Source organism: Caretta caretta, chromosome 17 (assembly GCF_965140235.1).
Source record: "Caretta caretta isolate rCarCar2 chromosome 17, rCarCar1.hap1, whole genome shotgun sequence".
Lineage (NCBI taxonomy): Eukaryota > Metazoa > Chordata > Testudines > Cheloniidae > Caretta > Caretta caretta.
The window spans coordinates 4,430,656-4,456,235 of NC_134222.1; the positions used below are offsets into that span (position 1 = coordinate 4,430,656).

The 25,580-nt window shown below is 50.1% G+C and overlaps 1 protein-coding gene across 2 annotated transcripts in view; it reads left to right on the plus strand.

The window, feature by feature from the left end:
- NXN (nucleoredoxin) overlaps positions 1 to 25,246 on the plus strand; it is a 99,580-nt gene extending 74,334 nt beyond the window's left edge. For both annotated transcript variants that reach the window (XM_075120781.1, XM_075120782.1), the window contains exons 6-8: positions 9,847 to 10,026; positions 13,967 to 14,091; positions 24,092 to 25,246. In XM_075120781.1, coding sequence (XP_074976882.1) covers positions 9,847 to 10,026; positions 13,967 to 14,091; positions 24,092 to 24,274 — 488 coding nt within the window. In that variant the 3' untranslated portion in view covers positions 24,275 to 25,246. The remainder of the gene's footprint in view (positions 1 to 9,846; positions 10,027 to 13,966; positions 14,092 to 24,091) is intronic.
- Positions 25,247 to 25,580: the final 334 nt, after the last annotated feature.

Sequence of the window (25,580 nt, forward strand, 5' to 3'; positions counted from 1 at the left end):
GCTCCTTTGTCAACTCCTCAGACGATGTTACAGATCTAGCTAAGAGCCGTTCGGTATCCAGAGATCACAATAAAATGTTTGACTTGTAAGTATTGAAAATATGGTACCTTGTTATTGTTTACGTCGTTACCTGTCTCTCAGTATGATTTTGAATCTGGACCCAGGAGCAGATGTCTGGATTGAATAGTCTCAGCTCTTACCCACAATGAATAGTCACGTACGGGATATTTCTTAGGGATGAATTCCTGATTGCTAATGAAAGTAGCAAAGGGACAGGGCTCGGCAGCAGGAATATACCAAAGCTGTCACAGTGGTCTGGATGAATGGGTGTGACCTACATTTCTTTTTCACCCAACAATTACTATGACTAGCTATATTTGGGCTCTGGTCTTGTCAAACTGAATCACTGTGTATTTTAGACTTGTTAAAGGGACACTGTCAGATTGAAAATCCAGAAATCCCCTTGTGTGTTTACCTGAAAACAGTAACACTGAAACAATTTATTCTTTAAATTAGGCCCTGATTTTCTGGGTGTAGTCTTACACTTGCAGGTAATTCGGTTCATAGCACTTGGATATCTTGCTATCTGATCATGCCTGGAAATCAAGTGGAGGTCTAAATGCTATGAGCAGTGCACACACATTGTCTGCAGATGCAGAATTATGCCATTAAAATGAGGCCAACAGTCAAAATCAGGCCCTTAGATTTCCCTGGTCAGCAGAGCTAATGTGAGATCTTTACCTTTGTATAAAGGGAATCTCAGAGAGGAGATTAAGTAACTTGCCCAAGGTCACACAGGAATGTGTGTGGCAGAGCTGGGAATTGAATCCAGTAAGTGTCTTAACACAGGACGTGCGCCTGGGAGTCTCTCAGCAGTGTCACATGGATCTGGAGGAGGAGATCAAAGTGCAGAGCAAGTTGGGGTGGGATTGGAATTCTAAGGAGATAAAGGTCCCAGTCCTGTGAGATGTGTCACATCCTCTGTGTCTGTTGACGTCACTGGTCAGGGTATTCTCCTTCTCACAGCTTAAGGCTCAAAGTGAGTTTCCCAGTTCCTCGCTCACTTTCTGACCTGACCCTCTGCAGCTATCTCAAATGCCATCAGGTGATGAATAAACCCTTCTGTAATTCAAATAATTTTCTTGGCATAACCTTGGGATTTGTAACTCATCCACCAAGCAAGGTTAATGTGCTGTTCTTCCTGCTAACCTAGGGTGTACAGCCTTAGTATGTATAAAGGAATTTAAAGCTGCGCTGTCTAGGGCTGGAATGAGGGGAATGTAATTGCTCGCTGGGGTTTGCAGGCAAATGTTGAACAGACAAATGTCCATGGATTTCATAGTGAAATGCTTAGAATGCAAAGATGTGTGAGTAGCCTGCGGTTTTCCACACGTGTGCATGCAGGTCCAGGAGTGCGGCAGTAACTTCACTTGCTTTCCGCTACTCTGAAAATGGTTCTGGGAAGTCTTTGGAACAAGACTCCTGGGCTGAAATGCACGAGACCCGGCTGGGAGCGTTTGACTCGTCTGAATTTGCCAATTCTAATTTACAGGAGGTTGCTGGGTGTGGGAGGAGCAAGACACTCAATAGCGAATAGATCGATGCGAGAGTGGTGAGAACCAGACACCAAAATGCTGGCTCCTTGACTCTTAGCAGCCCCGATATTAAATTGTCTCTGTCCTTCCCTGTTTCTCTCTCTTGGGAGACAAAGAAGAAACATTTTTCCAGACGAGAGTGCCAGTGTTGGGTTATTTGTGAAGCCTTTTGAATTTCCAGAACCTAACGTTTCAGCTCCCGTCCACTCTGTCTTAGACAGGTCGAGATGGGCACCTGAAGCAGCCATGCGTTGCTCAGAGAGATCACTGAGCCTGCAGGTCTCCTCCTCCTCTGTCACTAGACAGGTTTGTACAGTGGCTGTTCCTTCCTCAGGCTTCCCAAGTGGAGAGACCTCCCCCCACCCTCTTTTCATTGAGTCCCAGCTGCTGGTGGTTCCTGTTGTTTTGGTAGCTGGCCTCTTCTCATTCCTGAATGGCTCCATTGCTCAAACCTTGCACTCTCATTTGAACAATAATCTCTTCCCCTGGCTGTCCGCTCACCATTCCCGGCTGTCCGCTCAGTTCGCCCGGCTGTCCAGGGAAATGGAGCGGCAGGGCACAATCTGCAGCAGCATTTTCTCCAGCTTCTTGGAAGCTTATTAGCTGCTTTCCAACCCAGCAAATGGAGCTCGAACTGTAGGGGTCCCTCGTGTGTTTGAATGGGATGTTCTGGCCACTTCAGCCATGTCTTGGGCTTCCTCATGCAAAAAGATACCTGCCTTGATCTGCAAGCCAACTACAAGGAGTCGTTCGTGGAACCTGTCTGGTCTGTGTAAGTTTCAGTGGTACCAAGACTGTAGGTCACATCCTCAGCTGATGTAGATTGCCATAGTTCTACTGCAGTCAATGGACCTAGGCTGATTTATCCCAGCTCCGGTAGCCTTGGTACCACTGAAACTTACGCAGACTGAACAGTCATCTGGTTCATTGGGCAGCCATAAAAATCAAGGCAGTGAACGCTACAGGTCCTGTTGCTTCAAGGATCCGAGCATTAACATTCAAATGTGGAGCCAGAACTCAGGGCTCTTCTGGGACTGGGGGAGGTTAGGCCAAATGACGGCTATGGCCATGTCTACACTACAAAGTTTTACCAACACAAGTTACGTCGATCTAAAGCTGCCATGGTTAGTACATCGCTTGTGTGCGTACATACTTGGCTCCTTGCATCAGCACTGCACATGCTCACCAGGAGCGCTTGCGTCAATGCACAGTGCAGTGCACTATGGGTAGGTGTCCCAGTGTGCAGCCTGCCTCCAGCCAGCACACTCTCTTTTGGGAAGTCTTGGCAAATCATGGTGGAGCAGAAACCAGTTGTACATGGGTGACTAGGCGCAAAGGGTCAACTTCCCAGGGGGCAACTATCTCCATCCCATAATATCCTCTATATCCCAGAATTTTTGTGCCTTATTAAAAAATCCCATGAACCCGCACAGCCTTCCTCGCTCTCTGTCATCTTTAACAGAAGCATGGAGCCTGCCCTGCTCTTCCCTATTGTCATAAGTATTGCAAGAATAGCACACACGATCCTCCGGTATTTGCAGCGCCATAAGAGGAACTGAATCAGCAGGGAGCATGACGACTTCTTGGCGGACAGATTGCTGGGGACATGGCAAGAACCAATTCAGAGGTGTTGGTGGCATTCCTGGAGCAGCTGCAGGTGGTGGAACGCAGCTTTTGGGCCTGAGAAACGGTATGATGTGGTGGGATCACATCCTAATGCAGACTTGGTATGATGAGCAGTGGCTGCAGAACTTTGGGATGCACAAAGCAACGTTCCTGGATCTGTGTGCTGAGCTCTTCCTAGCCCTCCAACACAGGGACACCAGAATGAGAACTGCGCTGACAGAGGAGAAGCAAGTGGTGATCACGCTGTGACAGCGTGCAACGCCAGATTGCTACCGGTCAGTGGGAAATCATTTTGGGGTTGGAAAATCCGCTGTGGGAGCTGTTATCACGCAAGGGTGCAGGGACGGTGACCAACTCCTGCTACGCAGGACGGTGCCTCTCTGGGGTGTGCAGGACAGAGCGGAAGGCTTTGCAGCAGTGGGGTTCTTGAACTGCAGTGGAGCAACAGTCAGCACGTGTCCCTCTTCTGGCACCAGACCATTTTGCCAGAGTGCATCAACAGAAAGAGGCCTGTGAATCGGGTTCCTCAGAGGTATCCATGGTGGTCTGCAGGGCGGGGGGGGGGTCTCCGCCAAATATGGAATAAGCTCTTTGTAAAAGGCAGGTCTGCAGCTCAGCACCAGATTGACTATTCACTACCCAGGCCTTCAGATATGCCTGATGCAGTTCCTTGGCTTTTACGCGGTACTGCTGCTGATGCCTGTCGTACCCTTCTCCTGCATGCCCCATGCAATGTTCTAGGAGACGTCCACATTTCTACAGCTGGGCCATAGCTGTGCTTGCTCAGCCTCTTCTCCCCTCTGGCCCAGGAGATCCAGTATCTCCGCTCCGCTCCAAGCCGGGGCGTATAACCAGCAGGGTCAGCCGAGCAGTTTCATACAATAATGGAGAGCTGCTGGATGTGCTCGCCAAGCTGGACGATCATGGTTCTGGTCTCTGGTCCCTGAGCCATGGAGTTCACAACTCTGTGCACAGCAGTCAGTGTTGGGCATGGTGGGACAGCTGCTGGAGGACTGTTAAGGTTGACATAAGTAATGCACTGTCTACACTCCCGCTGCATTGACCTCAGTACATCTACCAGGGCTCAATGCCACTGGGGGAAGTGGTGTTACTATGTCGGTGTAATGGGGCGCTTACAGTGGTGGGAGACAAATTTAAGTGTAGACACGTGCACATCTAGGTCGACACAAGGCAGCTTACATCAACCTGACTTTGTAGTGTTGACCAGGCCTATGTCTATGCTTTAAGTGGTACAGCAGCATAGCTGCAGTGCTGTAGGCTTCAGTGTAGACACTCAGGACAGTGATGAGAGGGTTTTTTGCTGTAGTTAATCTACCCCCCCAAGAGGCAGTGGCTAGATTGACAGAAGAATTCTTTGTCAACCTAGCACTGTCTCCACTGTGTGGTTAGATTGGCTTAACTATGTCTCTCTGGGGTGTGGAGTTTTCATATCCCTGAGAGATATAGTTTAGCCAGTAACTTAGTCAAGGTAGCAAGTAACTGAGGAACGTGCCTGTTTTCTATTTAAAGGCATTTGAGGAACTCAGGGCTGTTATGTTTAACAGGGCGCTTCCCTGCTAGCAGAAATGAATAGTTGTAGTTAAAGATTGGTGGTCGTGATCAGGTTTTGGGTTTTTTTTTTAAGCTGTTGGTGTTGAAATGTGCTGAATTCACAGACCTGAAGACTGAAGTTCTCAGACAGATCAGGTGCAACACGGGCAGTGCTGAGTGAAACAAGCTTCTCCATAATGGCCAGGGCTCTTCAGTCTCTGGGGCGTCTCTGTTAGTATTTGGGGGCTAGTTGGGAGGGTGAATCTTATGAAGTGCTGGAGTGAGACCTTGGAACTCAGATCACTGAACAACAGTCAGGTAGTAACAACTTCCAGTCACTACCACTCTGGGCTGGATTTGAATTGGCGATTTGCACCAAATCTCTATTATGACTCCTTTTACTTCACTTTGTTTTACACTGGGGTGAATTTGGCCCTTGGAGGTCAAAGGCTCTGTATTGTACTGCCAATCCTCCCAGCCAGCCAGCCTTCTGTTTTTTCAATTAAGATGCATTTTTTGATCATTTGTCCTGGATCATTAAGACTGAACTAAATCCAGCCCTTCGTAAAAAGACAGAAGTCCATTGAATGTCCTGAAGTTGCACCGGCTTCCACCAGGGCTGAAACTGGTCTAAATCCAACCTCTGTTTGAATTTCTGACAATGAGCCTGTTTGCAAATATCACTCGCAGATAGGGATTCCAGTCCTATACCAAAACATAGCCTTGTGCCAATAAACACTCGGCGTCGATATACCAGGTGTATGCAGACTCTTTAAAATGCCCCACTGAATAAAACATTTGGCTAGACTTTGTAGAAGGGCAAAGCCCAGTTGGACTTGAGTGAGCAGTTCAGCACAGCAGGGGGCACAGCGCTCTTTGCCGTGGGGACTAGAAGCAGAACTTGCCTTTATTTTTATAGGACTTTTGTAGGAATGAAATATGTGCTCGTAACCTCCAGGAAGACTGTTCTTTAACACATCTGCTTCAGCCAGGCAGGATGAATTAAAATATCTATAAAGCTGCATCCACAGCAACTTAAGTGCACTAATCCTTGGGAGAAAAAAAATCTGTTAACAATTGTCAGGAGGTTTTTTTACTTTTTTTCCAAGTGCTTGTTTTAATAGACTTCCCACCAGCCTTTCCCTATAAGACTGGCCTTTCCCAAGTATACAGTTGTGTGGACAATCATACACCTTTACCTTGGCACCAGAACCTTCCCTCCCTCATCCCCCAAACTACCGTCATGATTAGCAGGATCCCATATTGGTTCCAGAACGTTGGGACATTCTTGATGCAGCTCTGTTGGCTTCCAGGAAATGTCTGTGATCAAGGATGAATCTGGCTGGGTTTGTGTGGCTATATACATTTATCGGACCCTCCCACTTTCCCTGATGTAGGGAAGTGTGTGTATTCTCCCCACTCCCCAAGGTAAGAATTGCTCAAAGGAGTAACGTGATATCAATCCTGTAGGAGGAGGAACAGCCAATCAAAGTTCTGCTTCTGCACTGTTGGAGTTCAATAAGGCATTTTGCCATTGATTTCAGTGAAGAGCAGGACTGGGTCCCAGGTTTCCTGCCACAGAGACCTGCAGGCCAGCACCAGTGTGTTAGGGGATCTCCCTTCCCTCCTGTTTTTGCAGCCATGCTATTCTGTTGCAAGCTGATGCCTTTTTCATCCTGAGGTGACTTTCAAAGTGCAAAGCATACTGCCAATGACTATACTTCTCTTAGCTTGGGATACTACTGCTTCAGCAAAATACCACCTGTTCAGCTTGAGTTTGGTCTTTGAGACTTTGGAAACTGACACTGGGGGAGGGGGGGAGTGAGGAGGAAAGTATAATTTTGATCTTGGGCCAAGGTCATCAAGTGTCAAGAGACTGGTCTCAGCCTTACATCGGAGAAGGCTGGAAAGCAGCAGGGAGCATTTCAGGACTGCATTACGCCTCCTTACATTTCAGTGAGGTCGATCAGGCTGCATGGAACGTAGAGACCCAGTGAGGTGAGTTTCAGGTTTCATTGTGAAAGTTTCACCCAGTTTGGGTGTGGAACTAAAAAGGGCTGTGAAATGAGCCCAGCGCTGCGTAAATTACTCAGGACAGAGCCGTGGGAAGGGAAGCTGGGCCCCTGCAAGATTGATAATAACACTCTCCTGATAGTGTTTGTGGCTGTGGCCAAGAAGGAACTCTTCCCACCCAAGGGGGAATCTGTGTTTCCTTTCACTGCAGTCACACCCAGCTCGTAAATCACAGTCTGCCAAAACAATGCCTGAGAGCAGGGAAAGCAGAGAGTTGCACAGCCTGTTTCTGTAACACAGTGACAGTTCTCAGCCTTCACTCTGGGAATTCTTACCATCATTCTGTCGGCAGCCTCTTCATGAGACCTGTGGTTCCGCCCCCTCCCCCAATAAAACACTTTCCCATCAGGCTCAGAAAGGGGCTGAGGCCACATGTTGGAAAGGATATCATCTCACTCCCCCATGCTTGCAGCACTGGGACTCAATCCTGCAAAGTGCTGAGCACCTGCCATCGCTATTAGCTTCAGTGGGAGTTGAGGGCATTCAGCGCCTGGTGAGACTGGTCCTTAGCAAATGATAGGCACTTTCACTACCTCCAGAACCAGAGTCCCCAACAGTGAAATCAGTCTCCATACAAGTGATGCCTCCAGGATGAACTTTCAGCTCCCTCTGCTCCGAGGACCTAAAAGCAAAAGTGACTATAAACCGACACGATGCAGACAATGCAGAGCAGCCTAGTGCCACGGCCTGAGCAGAGCCAGCAGCATAAATGATGCAAGTTACATTGGTTTTAACAGATTCCTTCAGTGTGTGGCAGTAATGCAGGAAAAGAAGAATTGGGGGAGGGGAGGGAGATGTTCTTTTAACCTTTTTAGCTATTGATTACCAAAGGTAGGCAGCTGGTGCCTAGAACCACTGCTTATAGGACCCAGTCCTCTCTCAGTTGCTGTGTGCTCCCTTGTCTGCTTGCTGAATCCACCATTCCTCTCCTAGACTGTGAGCTCTTTGGGGCAGAGGCTATCTTTTCCTTCTGTGTGGGCAGTGTGGGGCCTTTGGTGCTATGTGGGGCAAATAACCACGAATGCTGCTATGCAGGGTTTAAGTCTGCACAACAAGCAACTGTTGGAGGGAACCATGCGCAGCTGGAATTTAATGTGCAAGCCCATCAGGAGAGTATTTCGAATGGCCTCGTGGTCAGCTGTGGAATAATAAAATGTGAAATGATTGCCTGTGAAATGTATTTGTAATCCATGAAATAGTGAAAAGCTCTGCCCCTTCGATTCCAGGAGCTACCTAGATGTGCCATGTTGGGGGTGGGGAATTGTGGGAGAGCGTTATGCTGGCCCTACATGAAGGAAGCCTTGCTCTGTAACAGCTGGGAAGCAGGTGGTGGCCTCAGACTGACTGACTGCCCTTTGCCTGTTCACTCTGCCCCACTGGAGCTGGGAGAGTGGCAGTGGGGAGACAATGGCCTGATGTGGAGAAAAAAGAGTTAGGAAGAAGAGTCAGGGGATGGCTCTAAATAAATAGTTTCCCCTTTAAAAGCCTTGTCATGTACCTTCGTGCCCCACCTGTGCTGCTGCCATGTTTGGCACGGTGCTTTTGTCCCTGGTTCTCTTTAATTCTGGCCTCTGCTGGTGGGTCTCCTCTGCTACTGCGTGTCCTTGTTAGCGAAGCTTTAGAGTGCACATCGCTGTTCCCTCTGCTGCGTTCCAGCTCCCCAGAGGCAAGGCCAGTGATAGAGGGCCCAAGCTAAGAAAGCGTCTGACATGGCATTAATAAGTACAAACAGTGCGCTCAGGCTTTATGAGCTGAAGTCCTTGCAGGACTGCTCTGCTTCACTGCAGGGGGCAGGAAGTGCGTTCTCTCCCTGCTCAGTGGGGATCCATAGTAAAAATCCTTATTAAGCTCATATATTTCCTGCTATGCAGCTGCTTCTCAGACATCAGGCCTTTTGTCACATTGTAAACGTCAGCAGCGTACATTACTGGGGCAAAGGCTGAAATTGCAAGAACGCAAGAGCATCTAAACCCAGTCGCGTGTGTGTTAGTTTGGAACGCAGCCGTAGTCTGTTACCACAACTGAACAGATTTATCTTCAACCATCTTAAGGACTGTGACTTTCTGAGGCCTTGCAATGCCACTTATCCTAGAGCCTAGTTTGATAGCCGTTAATGGCCACTGAATTGTAAGGCTTTATAATGGAAACAATTGCACCCACCTTCCTCCATAGATAGTGTGTAGGGCTGCTGTGCACAGCATGATCCTGTTGTGAGGTAACTCCCTTCTCTTCATGTGTCAGTATATTCGTGTCTGCTTCTGTAATTTTCACTCCCTGCATCTGAAGAAGTAGGGGTTTTACCCACGAAAGCTTATGCTCAAATAAATCTGTTAGTTTTTAAGGTGCCACCGGACTCCTTGTTGTTTTTGTGGATACAGACTAACACGGATACCCCCTGATACTTGACAGCATGATCATAACCCATTGAAGTCAATGGAAAGACTCCTGTGGATTTCTTTGGGCTGTGGATCAGGCCCTTAGCTGCCATAATCCACCCCAGAGGTGGTTGTATTTGAGTGGCAGCTCAACGGTTCCTGTACATAACGTATGTAGCACCGTTCACCCAAGGATCTGAAAGCACTTTACAAAGTGTAAAGAAGCCTGGCAGGAAAGATCCCTGTGTGGGATTTTTATCTGTCTTGCTGAGCAGTGACCAGATCCACCAAAGCTGTAATGACATGTGCCCAAATTCATGCGGTGAATCAGTGGCAGAGCTGAGGACAGAACCCTGCCTCCTAGCTTTCCTGCTTTGAGCGCTAGACTACACTCCCCTCGCAAGGTCAGAAATAGAACCCAGGAGTCCTGACCCCCAGGCTCTAGCCTGCACTCCCTCACTTTGAGAGCAAAAGGTGCTGTAGAAACATGAGATATTGTTTGTTTAACCACCAGAATGACAGACATTAATACAAACTCTTGTCTCATAGCTCCCCAGCCCCCTTCCCTCCTCCCCATTTGGTTATTGCTGTGCCTGAGCCATCCCTTTGTTCTTCCTCTGCTGCAGGTATCCCCACGCTCATCGTCCTGGACGCCAAGGGAGATGTGATCACTCGGCAGGGGCGGGTGGAAGTGCTGAATGACACTGAATGCCGAGAGTTCCCCTGGCATCCCAAGCCTGTGCTGGAGCTGACCGACTCCAACGCCGTCCAGCTGAATGAGGGCCCGTGCCTCGTTCTTTTCGTAGGTATGGAGCACTGTTGATTTCTTTCTTTTTTTTTAATTCCTTCACTTATTATTTGGGTTTCATCAGTTGCGGGGGGTGTCTCTTTGGAGGAGATATCACTGGGATGCTGTTCACCAACCCATTGATGTTCTCCTTGGCAATGGAGCTAGCGAGGTACTAGATATATAATTATAACACACACCTCCCATTGGTACTAGATATATAATTATAACACACACACACACACCCATACTTCTCCACGGTATGCATCTGATGAAGTGAGCTGTAGCTCACAAAAGCTTATGCTCAAATAAATTCGTCAGTCTCTGAGGTGCCACAAGTACTCCTTTTCTTTTTGTGTTTGTGTGTGTGTGAGAGAGAGAGCTGTACATGTGGGATGGGGTGTGCTGTGATGTATTTTGTACAAACAAACTCCAGCCCCCAGGGTATTATTTGTATCTTAACTTTATTACCTGCATGACGAAGCATGTAGAGGGTGCTCTTGGGTCACAGTATCCCAAAACAACTCCCATGGGTAATGACCGATGCATTTTGGTTTGATCTACCTCCGCTCAAAGGATTCAGACCACAAACCCGCTGGAACAATCAGGGTGGGGTGGAGTCACTGATCATAGCAAAAACGACCAATTCTCTCATTCCTCTGGGGTAGAAATAAGAATGGCCACACTGGGTCAGACCAATGGTCCATCTAGCTCAGTATCCCATCTCTAACAGCAGCCGGTACCATCTGGTGGCGAATGTAAGGAACAGGACATTTTTGGAGAGATCCGCTCTGTCTTCCCCTTCCAGCTACTGGCACTCAGGTTTAGGGTCGCCCCAAGCATGGGGTTGCATCCCTGACCATTTTGGCTAATAGCCATTGTTGGACCTATCCTGCCTTATTGAGTAATTTGTGAACCCAATTATACTTGTGGCCATCACAACATCCCATGGCAATGAGTTCCACAAGTTAATTGTGCACTGTGTGAAAAAATATTTCCTCTTGTTTGTATTAAACCTGCTGCCTATTAATTTCATCAGGTGACCCCTGGCTTTTGTATTGTGTAAAAGGGTAAATAACACTTCTATTCACTTTTTTCACTGTACCATTCGTGTTTTTATAGACCTCTATCATGTCCCCCCTTTTCTCAGCTGAACAGCCATAATCTTTTTAGTCCTTCCTTGTGCGGAAGCCACTCCATACCCTTGATGATCTTTGTTGCCCTTTTCTGAAACTTGTCCAGTTCCACTAAATCTTTTTGGAGATGGGGCGACCAGAACTGCCCACAGTATTCAAGGTGTGGGTGCGCCATGGATCTGTATAGTGGCATTATGATATTTTCTCTCTCATCCCTAATTGAAGTGTAGTGTTGTAGTTATGCTGTGGGATGGCTGTATCCAGGGACAAGGAGGAATTAGAGGGAGTTCCCTGCCTCTTCCCATGCCCTTTGTCATGGAGAGCACACTTTTCCATAGCATTCATAATATGGGTTTTGTATCTTCATTTTTTTTCCTTTTCAGCCTTGCTTTTGACCCTGATTATTTATTCAGTGGAACCCAGCATGGGATATGAACGCAGAGTGAAAACCCCTCTGCCCCCTGCTCTTTTTCCTGCCCCCTTGCTGGGAGGAAAAGCTTGATGGGCTCTGTGTGAGTGAGGCTGTCAGTGCACAGAAACACACCTGGGAAAAGTTGTTTTTATCTTGCTCTGAGTAAAGTTTTTCTAACATCTGTCTGCAAACAATCTGTGGGGAGGAGACTCCCTCACGGAGATTGGGAGCTCGGCGTGAAGTGTTAGGGGATGCTCCTAGATGTGATTTCCCCCACCCACCATGGGACAGACTAACCCCACCATGCTATTGCAATGTCATGCCACAAACCTACAGTGGGGCAGGTGGCTCTGTGTGGCACTGCACATAATCACTATTGAACCCCCTGATTATCCTTACAGGATGCAAGAGTGCCAGGTGGAAATCGAAGCTGGTTAGCCGGCTTCAGAGCAGACAGAGATCCTAAATCCAACCCATTGAATTTTCTAATTTGACTGAAGAAGTGTTTTTTTACACACGAAAGCTTATGCCCAAATAAATCTGTTAGTTTTTAAGGTGCGACCGGACTCCTCTTTGTTTTTCTAATAGAACTGAATCTTCTTCGTCTCCAGGTATTGCCTAGACCAGTGGATTTCAACTTTTTTACCATTGTGGACCACATACGCAGCTTTCTGTGTTCTGTGGGCCACATCCACACAATATATATGCACTGCCTCTATGGATGTCACTTGAACCGCAGCTGACTGGGTGGGCTGAGGTTGAGAACTACTGGCCTGGGCTGAGGCTGCCACGCACAATGCAATTGTTGCTCTAGCCGTTCCAGGGAAGAGGTGGCATTTACAGAGACTTCCTATGTCCTTTCACACACCCAGCGTCTTAGGAGGCAGCAGTTTGTGCTCTGTTTAATGAATCCTGTGCTAACACTCTCTAACCAAGCCTCTCCAGACACTCTGAACACTCATGAAGCGTCACAGCCATCCTGAAAAGCAGGAAATTAACTCTACATTTTACAGACGGATAAATGGAGCAAAGAACAGCGAAGAGATTTGACCGAGGACACAGAGCAAATCAGTGGCATCGTTAGGAAAAGAACCCTGGAGTCATTGTTCCCTCAGCGCCTGGCTCCAGTCACTAGACGCCCTCTTTCTGTATGTCCCCAAGTCAGTTAGATTCACCAGTGTTTTGAAACTGAGACGCCCTCATTTGCGGGCATCTGGATAGCAGTGACTGCACTTTGTTTTATGGTCCTATAGCTCAGTGCTTCAACTCTGGAGGAGGGTGATACCCCCTAAATAATGGGAGCCTCTGAGCAGCTTCAGGCTCTGGAGAAAGGGCTGGGATCTCTAGGTCTTTGGGGAGGGGTTCTAGGCTGCAGCATTTGGTTCAACGGAGCATCAGTTATGAATAACTGACAAGTTTATGGAGTAGGTCAGCCGCAGCACAGAGAGCTGAGTTGGCATTTAGCCAGTAGAGTTTGTGTAGAAAATCAATCACAGTCCACCCCCATTGCTCTCTCTCACATAGAGAGACTGCAGATAATAGCTCTAGAAGCTGTTCGCTGTTTAAACAAGCCAGGGAATGGGGGGTGGGAGCAGAGAAGCTGTGTCTGGTGGGCCATGTCTCTGTTCAAGGGCAGACAGAGCTCCCTGCTGCGGTGGGGTGGGAGTTCTCTCAGCATCACCTCCTGCCTGTTTCAAAGCAGCTGGAGGGTCAGTCTTGTGCTGGCAGCAGGGCAGTCTGCTCTGCTGAGAGCTCGGCGGTGGCACCGTTACCAAGAGGCATGTCCGGGGGCGTTTATGGTGGGGCTGTTTTTTCCTATGTTTTGATACTGAAAGCTGCCCCGCATTGAGATCTTTTTGTCTAGTTGCTGCGCAAGGACGTGTTGTCTCTCTTCCTTCCAACCAAGCATTAGCACTTCATTTGTGGCTGGTGTTGGATTGATGTTCTCATCCTTTTCCACTGTACCTCTGCCAAAATCACAGCTCATTCCATAGGGCTGCTGCTGTAGAGACTTGCAAGTGAGCAAGTGCCTGAGCAGTCATCCCAAGGTGGAGAGATGGGTGTAGGGGGGGACAGGCAGCGTCAGACCAGCGTGCTCTCTGGTCTTCAACTGGCTGACCAGCTTCTCGGTGTGTGTTTGGCTCTGCGCTTCAGGGGAGCAAATGCTGCAATGTTTTGGGAGCAGGAGCTGCTCCGCCGTTAGGATTTATTTCCCAGGCTCATATGAAAGTACGTTTCAGCTGCTCCCTGATTGCTACAAGGCCACGCTGGCTTTGAAGTTGCTGCCATGCGTTCTGGCTCCTGTTTTCTCTGTGGAATAAAGCCTCCTGTAACATGGTGTCTTTGGATCCATTTGATTGTAACCTCCCTCTTGTGTTGCCTTTCTCTCTCCCGCTGCCCGTGCCCTGCAGATTCGGAGGATGATGGGGAGTCGGAGGCAGCTAAACAACTGATTCAGCCGATAGCAGAAAAAATCATTGCCAAGTACAAAGCCAAAGACGAGGAGGCGCCGCTGCTGTTCTTTGTGGCAGGAGAGGTAAGAGGGAGAGGAACTTCCTTGGCTTTATTTCTTCTGCTTTTTAAATTAAGGGCCCAATTCTTCAGCTCTTAGACCTGCAATTCCTGGGAGGCCAGGAGTTCTGTGTGGGGCAGGCCTGCAGGACCAGGCTTTTTATCAGCTACACAAGCATCTGCTTCTCTTTGGAAAGTAATTTGGGGGCTTCCTGCACGTCTTGTGAAGAGTGAGCTGACCTCCCACCCACCCTGGAGCACCTGCCCCCAAGGATCTCCTGGCACTGTACAGACATGAATGAATACACAAATGTAGTACCTGTCCCCATTGTACAGATGAGTAAACTGGGGCACAGAAATGCTGTGACCTGTGAAAGATCACAGAGTGAGCCTGGTACAGAACCCAGGAATCCTGGCTCCCAGCACCCCGGCTCTAACCACTAGACTCTGGTTTTTAATAAACCAATCAAAATAGTGTTTTGGGAACACAAACTTCCCAGCTTCAGGCCTCTATTCGATAAAACTCAAACAAACCCCAGACATTTCCAAGCAGCCAAAGGGAGCGTGCCACTCCTAGCATTCTTTAAATGCTTTGCCCTTAAGACAAATGGGGAAGTGGGGTTGGCAGGATCGCCGCAACAGCAGGGGTTGTTGGCTTTGAAACTCCTCTTGTGCCAGTTTTCTTCTTGACTATCAAATGAGGCCTGTGGTAACATAACATGGCTTGGGGCTGACTGCATGAACAGGTTACTTGTATTCCGATGACAGCCCGGGGGCTAGGGCAGAATTTTGAGGATAGAATCAAGGGTTTTCTAGATTCTCTGGTGGTGTTTAACTGATTGGAGACACTCAATGCAAGACTCTGGTGTGACTTGTCCATTCTTGACTTTCAAGCCGCATGAGACTGTGCAGTAATCTCCCAAGCAGACAGAAAGAGACCCTTCCCTGGAGACATCGATAGACAGGACAGAGCTCTAGCAAATAAGCAGTGGGGAACAGTCTTACTGTGCTTTTCAGCAGCGTGGCTAGCTGGGAGCTGACAGGAGCTCTCCATTTCTCATTTATACGGGTCACTACTGCCTTTGCCCTTGCTGGATGAGGACTGGATGCAATCAGCGTGCACTCTCCCTCTGTCTGTGGGGTGTGGAAGGGAGCAGGGGGAGTAGAGGTTGCCACCCACTGCGAGGAATAGAGACCACACCGCTGGTACTGAGGGAATTCAGAGCCCGCATCTCAATGACTGGACTAAAGACGTAACATTTACAGGCTTCCCCTGATGGGGAGGGAGTGTTTGAATCTGAGAGTGATGTCACGTTGTCCATAGCCCTGCATCCCCCCACCCAGACTGCGCTGCTCTGGGGACTCAGTGCCCTGAGAGGAGATGCCCAGGGAGATGGTGCTTTAACTGGGAGAGGAAGCTGAGAGGCACTTTTTAATTGTGCTGTCCGTTTGCACCCCCCGCAGCCACTCAGAAAACTTACATGGCGGGCTAATCAGGTATAGGGCAGGCCGGGGGTGTGTGTGAAATGCATTGCTCAGCACATCCCTTTGGAGCATGGAGCCAAACTGGCCCATTTCTGTTGAACGTGGCCCTGTAACGAAGTGTGCTCTAGTGGCCTCTAATTGGAGGCATTCCTGCGCAAGATTTATCGAGAGCTCCCAAGTGGAGCCGACAGCCCCGTGATGGATGTGTCTCTGCGGTCCAGCTTCTGTCTGTCTAGAGAAGGGGCAGTGAGCGTGCTCCTGGTGTCCTGGAGGGAAGCGCTGCCTCCCTGGCTCTGCAGTGCGCCCGGAGCCGCAAGGACAGGCGGGTGTTGTGTCCAGAGGTGCCCCTGCTGTTCAGAGGCTTTGCAGACGGTACCTCTGGTTGGCTGAGTACCATGTGTACTGGCAGCCTGCTATGTGCTCCATCACATGCTGCAACAGCCTCGCTGGCAGCGGGGAGGGTGTATTCTCTTGGTTTCTGCTCAGTGTTGTGTTGTCAGTGCATTGTGCTTCCCCCGGTGCTGGGTGCAAGAGGTCTGTAGATCACATCTTGGCGACTCCAGGGCTACACTAGGTTTCCCTTTACACCCTCTCCACAGCTCTGCATGGCAGGTGACCATCAGTCCTCTGGCTGAGTTGGGTCAAATGTGATTCCTTCCTCAGCTGGCCAGAGAGGTTTCTGCAGGGGAATGCAAAGCAAAGACCCTCCCTCTTCCTGGCACTGCTCCATGGACTGAGCAGGCTGCCTCGGATGTTCTCTCATGGTCCTGAAAATGAACGTAGGCAACTGGGGACTCCAGGAGATTAGTGTGTCTCCAGCTTTCTGTCGGGCTCTGAGCTGGGTGACTCCTGGGCTCTGCGTAGTCCTCTATCAGGGCTGGCACTGAAGGAGAATGCATTGGAAGTCTCCGGGTCACCTCTTGAATGTTAGAAACTGGTCAGCTGGTGTAGATCTAAAAAGAACTGACCTGAACCTTCCCCAGAGACTGACAGGAGCCCGGGAAGGCGGGGGAGAACCAGGCTCCTTTCCCTGATCCCACTTGTATTTCACTTCCTTGCACCTTTGTGGGCACATCTAGAAGTGGAAGTGCCGAAATACAGCAGCAGAGGCAGGACGCCCCACAACTCCTAGGAGAGTCTGCGCACGGGACATGCAGCTGCATTTTTGGCTGCTGGATGGAACTCTTAGAGGTTCCGAACTCTTGGAGGTTTGCTGGTTGCTGTTTCTAATACTAAGTCCCTCTGTATTTATTGCACAGACAGGAAACTTGGCAGGGCAGGCAAAGAGATGAACAAATGCAAACCAGCATTTTCTTTCAGTCCTTGCTGGCTGCCAGGTATGTCTGACCCCATTCAACAATCCCCTGGCATAGTGCAGCGTGCAGAGGTGCTCTTTTAGGGCCCTATTTTATTGCTGCACCCCAGCAGCACCGAGGGGAGGTTGGAATCAATAGTTAAATCTTATTCCCTGGTGAGCTGGCAGCTGACCAAAGCAACTGCTGCAGGGCCAGCACTGACTGGCCCCAATCAGCTCCCCTCTGAGCCAGGCTAGCCTTTTTAGAACAGTCTGTACTGAAGATACGGGCTTGGTTTCATGGAGCGCCCTGCTCTGTCTGTGCAGAGGAGAAAGGAAACTCCAAGAGTGCCAGGGGCGGAGGAACTAATAGTTTCTGAGTGAGAAGAAGATTCTTCCCAAACTCTTCGAAATCTTCTGCCTCCAGTCCACCACTTCGTGGGGCCACTGTAGGAAAGGGGCTTTTGCTTCTGACACAGGCACCAGGGGTTGACTCCAGTCTGGGTGTGAGAGGATGCAGCTCCTGTGGGGATCACTGAGCCAGATTCAGAGTGATGTGACGTGCAGAGCATGTTGCAGGCCAGGTGGAAGTGATCTGGCATTCAGTGGGTGAACAAGAGGAGTGGGGTAAATCCTGCCTTTGGGAGCTTCTCTGCAAGCGTAGGTGCATGTGGTCAGTGAAACAGCAGCAAGTATAGGGCTGAGTGCTGAGAATGCCTAGGCCTCAGTTTGGGTCAGTTGCTCCAGCACAACCCCAGCAATTTCACTGGCTGGCACGAGGGTGGCTGAGAGCAGCATTTGAGCCACAGGTTTTGCTCCTGGCTCTGCCGTTGCCTTGCTGTGTGACCTTTCACACTCCATGTCTGTTTCCTCCTGTGTCCAGTGGAGACAGTGTTTCCCTAGCTGCACTGGGTGGCTGGTGTTTGTAGAGACCCTAGAAGCCCAGTGGAAGGAATCAGTGTGAAGAGAGATTCTTATCAGCCCTTTACTAGCCTGTGCAGGTCATGCTGTCACTGTAAGCTTGAAAATTACAAACATGCTTTAAACAAGGATTGGAAAATCCATAGTGCCCTTTAACTCCCCTGGCAGGATCCAGGAGGAAGGGTCTGTGTTTCCCTTCCAGGCTCTCAAAGCAGGCGGCTGTCCCAGGGAAAATCGTGCAGCATAGGGTTGGGCAGGTGCAAAGCCTCCCATGGCTGTGTAACGTACGTGTGTGTGCCCGGTTCCTGTGTGCATGCCCAGCCCTTAGTGCTCCCCTCAGAGCTGCGTGGGGCCTGGAGCCAGCCAGTTCCCTCCTGAGCTGCATTGCGCCAAGAGGGGAGCCCGCTGTCCCACCCCTGTGGCTCCCTCCCCCACTCCAGGGGCGTGCGCTGCTCTCTGTGACACACACGTCCATCTCTCTCACACGCTGTACCCGCCCCCACCCAGGGCCATCTGCCCCACTAACATCGCCCCCTCAGCCCGGGTCTCTGAATAACCTCCTTGTTGGAAAGGCGCCTATTCGAACGATGCTGCGCTCGCACCCCTCCCCCGTAGCCTCGGGAGCGTTTTCTCCCCTGGCCCTCTTGCTCACTGGCAGTAGCTGAAACACTGATGCTTATTCATGCTGCTGCCAGCTTCCCAGCCTCTAAGAGTGGGGGGGCATCCTGAATGTCCCATTCATCACCTTCTCAATAGCTCCGACTGCCGGCTCCGTGGCCGTCCCTGCATTTCCGGGGGCAGCTCTGCCACTCACAATGCGGCCTGTGCAGGCGCCACCCACTTCTCTCCAAGGCCCATTTGCATTTATTAGAGGGTTGCGGTGGTTTTGCGACAGTCAAGTAAAGGGTGGGACCTCCTGATGCCTTGCATCCGGGCTGGCTCTTGTGACTCAGGAGCCGTCTTCATCTTCAGGCCCATCAGCCGGTTCCAGGTCGGAAGAAGCGCAGGTTAGAAACGTCTGAGAAAATGCGGTGGGAAGGCCCTCAGCAGTTACGCAGAAACAAAGCTGCAGAGACTGATCAGAGTCATCCCTCCCCTGCCACATCCACCATCAAACTGGCTGCTCTCGAAACCCCCAGCTTACCCGGGGAGCCAGCATTATAAATTACCTTGCGCGGCTGGCCGCAGCTAAGTGCTACCCAGCTGACTAAAGAAATGTTTATTACCGCTGTTGAAAAAACGACTCTGGAAAAAGGCCCAATTTCAGATGCTGCACATTCTAGGTTTGGCCGCGTTAACTGGAGCACAGAAAAAAGCATCCTACTATGGTGCTTGGAGCCAGGAGCGAGAAATGAATCATCCCAGCCCTGGCTTTGTAATTCTGCAGCTCTGGCAGTGACAAATTGGTTTTTACCCTTTCCCCAGAGCTCTGATTTCCCTGCACGCATTGACCAAAATGAATGCAACCCCTGCTGCACACCCCCACACCAACCAGCCCTCGGGTTGGATTCATTACAGCCGCCGCGTGTGTCTGGGGATATCTTGGAGGAGGCTCTATTGTTCCAGGATTCTCTCCAAAATACGTTGTTGTTGAATTGTCGTTCTTTAATTTGTTGTGTGCTTGCGTCGGCCTTTTGCGAGCACAGATGTCACGTCTGTTGCTTGGCTCTGTGCCTTTGTCATTTCACACCGTTGCATTCGTGTTTTACTCTTCTCTGGCACCTTGTGTCTGATGATCACAAAGCATTTCAGAAACCACAGCGATATTGGTACTGAAACCAATCTGATGGTTGGTACTACGCAGTATACCACAGCTACTTAGATCTTCATACCCAGAGCTGGTAAAGAACTCAAATTCCCCTGCTCCAAAAGCACAGGCCCTTACCATTTGAGTTAAAGGAGACTCTCCATTAGCAGCTCTCAGCACAGAACCTTTTTCACACGTTGAGCTGTTCTGATACCATCCAGCAGAGGGCAGTTATGTACACACATTGGCCAGCTCATTGTAGTACTAACCTGTTCTACAGAGGAGGAAACTGAGGCACAGAGAGGTGAGGTGACTTGTCCAAGGCCACATAGTGACTCAGTGGCAGAATGGCGAATAGAACCTGGAATCTCCTCCTGGAAGCTTCTCGTCCTGTGCTGTAACCACTAGGTTACGCAAAGAGCAAGGCCTTTAGGAAAATTGCAGTTTGTACTAACATTAGTCTGGTGCAGTGGTGCGCGACTTTAATCCCATAAGAACGGCCATACTGGGTCAGACCAAAGGCCCATCTAGCCCAGTATCCTGTCTTCCGACAGTGGCCAATGCCAGGTGCTCCAGAGGGAATGAACAGAACAGGTAATCAAGTGATCCATTCCTTGTCGCCCATTCCTAGCTTGTGGCAAACAGAGGCTAGGGATACCATCCCTGCCCATCCTGGCTAATAGCCATTGATGGACCTATCCTCCATGAACTTATCTAGTTCTTTTTTGAACCCTATTATAGTCTTCACAACATCCTCTGGCAAGGAGTTCCACAGGTTCACTGTGTGTTGAGTGGGAGGCTGAGGCTGGCAGATCGTTCAGGGATTCTGGGCTGCGGTGCCAATCGGGTGTCTGGTGCCACTGACAGCCTGGCCAGCAGGTGGCTGAAGGACTGGCTAGAACAACACGAATGACGTGTTGTGATCTGCACTCTCTCTGTGAGGGCTGATGGACCGATTGATCAAGGTGACGAACTCTGTACCAGTTTGCTAGATGGACTTGGGCTATTCCACCTGGTGCCCACTCCATCCCTCCCACTTGAGATGCATGTTGCCCTGGCCCTCCATGGAGATTGGCCCACCCAAGTCCCAGCCTTGCAGTCAGTTGCAGGTCAGAGTGGGCAGTGGAGGCGCTGTGTGCAGAAGGGAGGGAGGGAACAGTGTTAGCTGGCTGAGGCTGAAGTAGGTCGTGCGAGTACGTGCACAACTGTTCTAACATCTCTCTTGTTCTCTCATGCGTGTGCATGGTGGTGGCTGGGAGGGGGGAGGGGTGGGTGGAAGGGAGTGTATATTCATGTCCTGGCAAGGCCAGGGTGGGTGTGTTAAGCAGAGCATTGAGAAGTGAAGAGCAAATCCCTCCAGCCCTCATGGGTCACCGAGAGGCTGGTGTGTAGCTGACAGGGCACATTTGAAGCAGCTAAAGAAACAATGGCTTTGTGCTGAGATTGGATTTCTGAGCTGTAGCCTGGGGCAGGCAGGCCATTCTCTCAGGACATGCTGGGTGGGAGCATTCTGGAGTCCTCGGGGAAGGGGGCCTTTACCTCTCGCTCCTTGTTTTCATCTCGGTAGCCTGGGTGGCACTGACTTGCTCTTGGAGCTTTCTTCATTCTCTCCTGTCTTGTGACAGACAGCTCTGGGCAGAGGAGAGCAAACAAAGCCCAGCTGCTACTCAGAGCTGGTAGTCGCTGAGGCTCAGATGAAACTGTCCTGCAGCCCCCAACCCTACCCTGCATCTACCGCTTTTCTTTCTTTGGGCTTTATACTCAGGGACAGTTAGCCCCAGGGAGGTCATTCCCACCCCCACACAGTACAGCTGTCTCCGTTAAGGGTGCTGCAAAGCCTACGTTCTGGCTCAGCCATCCTCATTCCATCAGGCCACCCGTGCACTGCGTGAAATCACTGCCGGAGTGAGTCTCCCTTTGATAGTCACTAGGAATGCTGGAACCAAGGTGGCTCAGTCCAGGACTTGGGGGGCTACAGTTCGGGCACAGAAATGAGCTCATCTCATGCTTAGCACCTCTTGGCTAACTGCCATAGCGCAGCCCAGGGGTAAACGCTGGCCACTGTCATTAAATAGAGGAGCTGCTCCATCTTCTGAGCAGTCAGCACGGCACCTAATTGAGCACTGCATGATGGGATTTGTAGTTTCTCTGGGCTGCACCTCTGTATTACAGATGATGGCGGAGCAGTCAGTTGCAGCGTAGGGCTCATCTACACACCGAAATTGTCCCAGGATAAGGGTGGGCGAAAACCCATTTTGCTGGTGCACGTTGCCGTGCGTGTGTTCACGCAGCAGCACACTGTGTCACTACAGGCATGGGGCCCTGTGAGTGGGTTTCTCAGCCCTCTGGCTCACACAGTAGTGAACAGGGCTACAGAGCCCCAGAGTTAGCCTTAATATTGGCGAGCATCACTTCAGAGAAGAGGGGAACACAGAGAGAGGACAGGGTGGGGTTGGATGATGTGAGGTAAATAAGCCCATATGATACCTAGGTCATGTCCACTTAGCAACCAGGGCTCCTGAGTCAGTAGTTCAGTAAGTTCCCTACTAATAGGTTGCATGGTGGAAGCGATCTGAATGAGGCCAGGCTGATGCTTGCCCAGTGGTCTCTTAGAAGGGGTTCCAGGTGGATGGAGGACAGCAGGGAGGTATTTGCGTGAGGAGGGGATGCAGGGGAGTGTCCAGACTGACCTGATGGGAGGAGAGGCACAATGCTGGGATAGCGGGGCTCCTTCTGCTTGCTCTCTAGGGATTTGGGTTTCCTTGGCTCAGATAAGGACTGCTCTGGAGGAGAGAAGCTTTTTCTGTGTTCTGCACTTTTGACTTGAGAAACCAGGCCACAGTAGGAGAGGCTCTTCACCTTTATCTTCAAGCACACTGATCAAGTGTAGGCAACTGGGGGGAGACACCTGGCTGTTTGTCCGAATCAAGGGCTTGCTGCTAAGAATTTCAACAGAGCGCATTTAGCAAAAGGCCTTTCCAGAAAGGTGTGTTTGAAGGGAACTTGCCTGCAGAGAGAGCTTCTCTTTGTTCTGGCTTTCACTGTGTCTCAGGAAAATAGATCAGAGGATCCAAGGCTCGGGGTAGAAAAGACTTGTCAGGTTGTCACGTTCATCCATTTCCCCACCACCACTGATCTGTTTCCTGCAAGATCTTCTCCAGGACTTGTCCAGTTTTAAATCGCTCAGGCAGTGAGGCTTCCACCACTTTCTTCGAAGGGCCTATTCCTCAGCTGTACTGTTCTGGTTTTTGAAAGCTGACTTTTCCTTCTTTCCCGCCTCTGCTCCTAGCTATCCCCTAGGACTGCCCTAGACAATCAGCATCTCTCCCACCTTGGGGCTTAGACACGCCAAACACATGTAGGTGGTTATATTCCCTCCACCCCTCAGGCATCACATAGTTGGGTCTTTTCATCTTCCCTCCTCCATGATTGTTATTCCTGCTCTTCTCTGAGCTCCCTTCAGTACTGGTAACTGTGCCTCCCTCTGGGACGGTACGCTCGGCTGCGTGATCGCCCTGAGTGCTTTGCAGGAGTTGAAGGGCAGAGTGGGCTGTTGAACCAGACAGGTGAAGATGAACACCTGGCAGTGCTGTCGTCAGAAGGCAGTGGCCAGCCTGCCGCGTGGGAACAGCCCTCCCTGGCCCAGCGGGAACTCGTGGCAGTGCAGCTAATGGCAGGCAGCAAGCAGCAGCCAGGATAGGGTGCTGCTCCCTGCTCGTCAGTTACACTCCATGATCCCGGAAGTGTGGAGGGTGGAGCAAGCCTGCCAGTCTTGGGGGGATGCATTGGTCTGCTGCGTGGCTTTTCCTGTGTTTATAGGGAAGCCTGCTGGAGCGTTTCAATCCTAGCTAAGTGGTAAGGGGTGTTGCATTAGGTTAGATGGAACGTACGGACTAAAGGTGTTTGCATAACCCAGTCACTGTCCAGTGTTCAGCAAGGGTTGGGGTTGAGATACAGAGACCTGCGCCAGCTCGGCACCATGGCAAACACACCATTAACAATCCTGTTAACCTTGTATTGAAGATAGAGCAAAGAAGGCAAAACAGGTAAAGCATCTGCAGTGTAAAGTGTTGGGAAAGGCTTTCATTTGAACCACATCCCTTGTTCCTTTCCCTTTAGCTGGAGAGCGCTTTTAGAAGGCGACCCCCCGTTGAACTGTCCCTCAGATGGTAACAAAGATGATAATGACTGTCGGGGGCGGGGGGAGAAATTTATTGAGCTGGGCTGGAGCTGATGTTGCTGTTAAAGTCTGATCTTAGTCCTCCCCAGGTGGTGGTTGGGTTTCAGCTGGAGCTGGTGGAAGTGATGATGTCATCTGGGTCATGTTCTCTGGCCGGGTCAGGACATTTCTCTGGATCTGCTGTGGTCAGGACATCTGCTCTGGATCTGGTTGGCTCCATGCTTTGATTAGGTGGGAGGTGCTGTTCCCTTTGGCTTGGTCACTGAGCCGAGCATATTGTGCAGGGCCAGAGTTCTTCATGAAATGTGCAGCCTGGATGCTGGGTCACACCAGCCAATTCTCCATCCCTTGGGCTTCATTCTCTTTTTGTTTATGGGCTCTTTCTTGCTGGCTTTCAGGATGACATGACTGACTCCCTGCGGGATTACACCAACCTGCCCGAAGCGGCGCCCCTGCTCACCATCCTGGACATGTCAGCCAGAGCCAAGTATGTGATGGATGTCGAGGAAATCACTCCTGAGATCGTGGAAGCCTTTGTGAGCGACTTTCTAGCGGACAAGCTAAAACCTGAACCCATCTGAGGGGCTTTCAGCACCGACAGACATTATTTAAAACTAGGTCTCTTCCTCCGCTAGCTGAGTGCTCAGCGTGTTCTCTCGCACGACCCAGTACCCAGCCTTCCTGTGGTGCCTTGTTTTACGCAATGAATCCTCCTCCGAAGCAGACTCCTGGAGATGCACTTTCAGCAGGGAGTTGCTGGCATTTGGAGACTTTGCTTGTGCTTCATGGTGATATATTCTCTAATAACCAGGCCAGAACCGTTACCATATCGTTATTTTATACACGGCACTAGCTAGTAGGCAAACGTTTTGCATGATGTTCTTGCCAACTTAAGCATCAGGCAGTGGACTGGGGTTCTCGGGGCTCTTATATTTCTCATCTTCACCCTTCTCTCCTCTCCCCACCCCTTCCCAGACAGACAATGCCAATGAAGCAATAAGAGAATTCTCTACTTTGCCACCCAACCTCCTTTCCCTCGTCAGTATCAGTGAGCCCACAGTGCCAAGGAGAAGCGTAACTGCTGAAAAGCTCAATGCAGATTGGTCATGATGCAGCAAAGGTCTCTCTCCTAGTTCAAGAACTCCAGTTTCTAGGTTGTATTTACCCGCCCGCCACCTCCCCACCAAACACACAGCAGCCTTAGTTAAGTGTCAGTCATATGCATTTGGGGGAAATCCCATGTACCCCCATACACTCCTGACCCAAAAGGAGAAACAATGCAGGGCTGCCCTGATCCTCCTCTGCTGTTCTCACTGACATTTTCTCATTCTCTCTTGCCTTTTTCTTCCCTCTGTTTCTTTCCTCTCCCTGGTAAGAAATGTCCTCCCCCTACATTCGTTGTTTAAGATGTTCTTTGTAGCTGTTTCCCAAGCCCAGCCTTGATGGTGCTGTTCTAAACACAACCCCAAGCAGCTCAGCTGAGCCCCCAGAAAATTGAGGTTGTAAAAACTGTACATGGTGATTGGAACTTTGTAATAAAATGGTTACAGTCACCTGGTTCCTGGAGGTGCAGATTCCCTGGGCCCCGCTCACAACAAAGCCATCGTAATGGCTGGGGTGAGGGTTTGGACATGGGGCGGGGGGGCTGAGGAAAAAGTGTGTCTAGTGGAGACCTGGAGGCGTTACTCCAGTATGCAGATCCACCGACCCACATGAGTAAAGGTTTTTGGTTTGGGGTCCTCATTGTGGCCTTTCTGTGCCCAAGGGGCTGCTGTAACAGTCTGTGGCTGGAACCAGCCAACCGCAGTAGATTTTGGTGCTGTCTCTCATGCAAAGAGTTTGTTGTTAAACTAGAACATGGCTCCTGAATGCTGCAGCTTAGGGGTT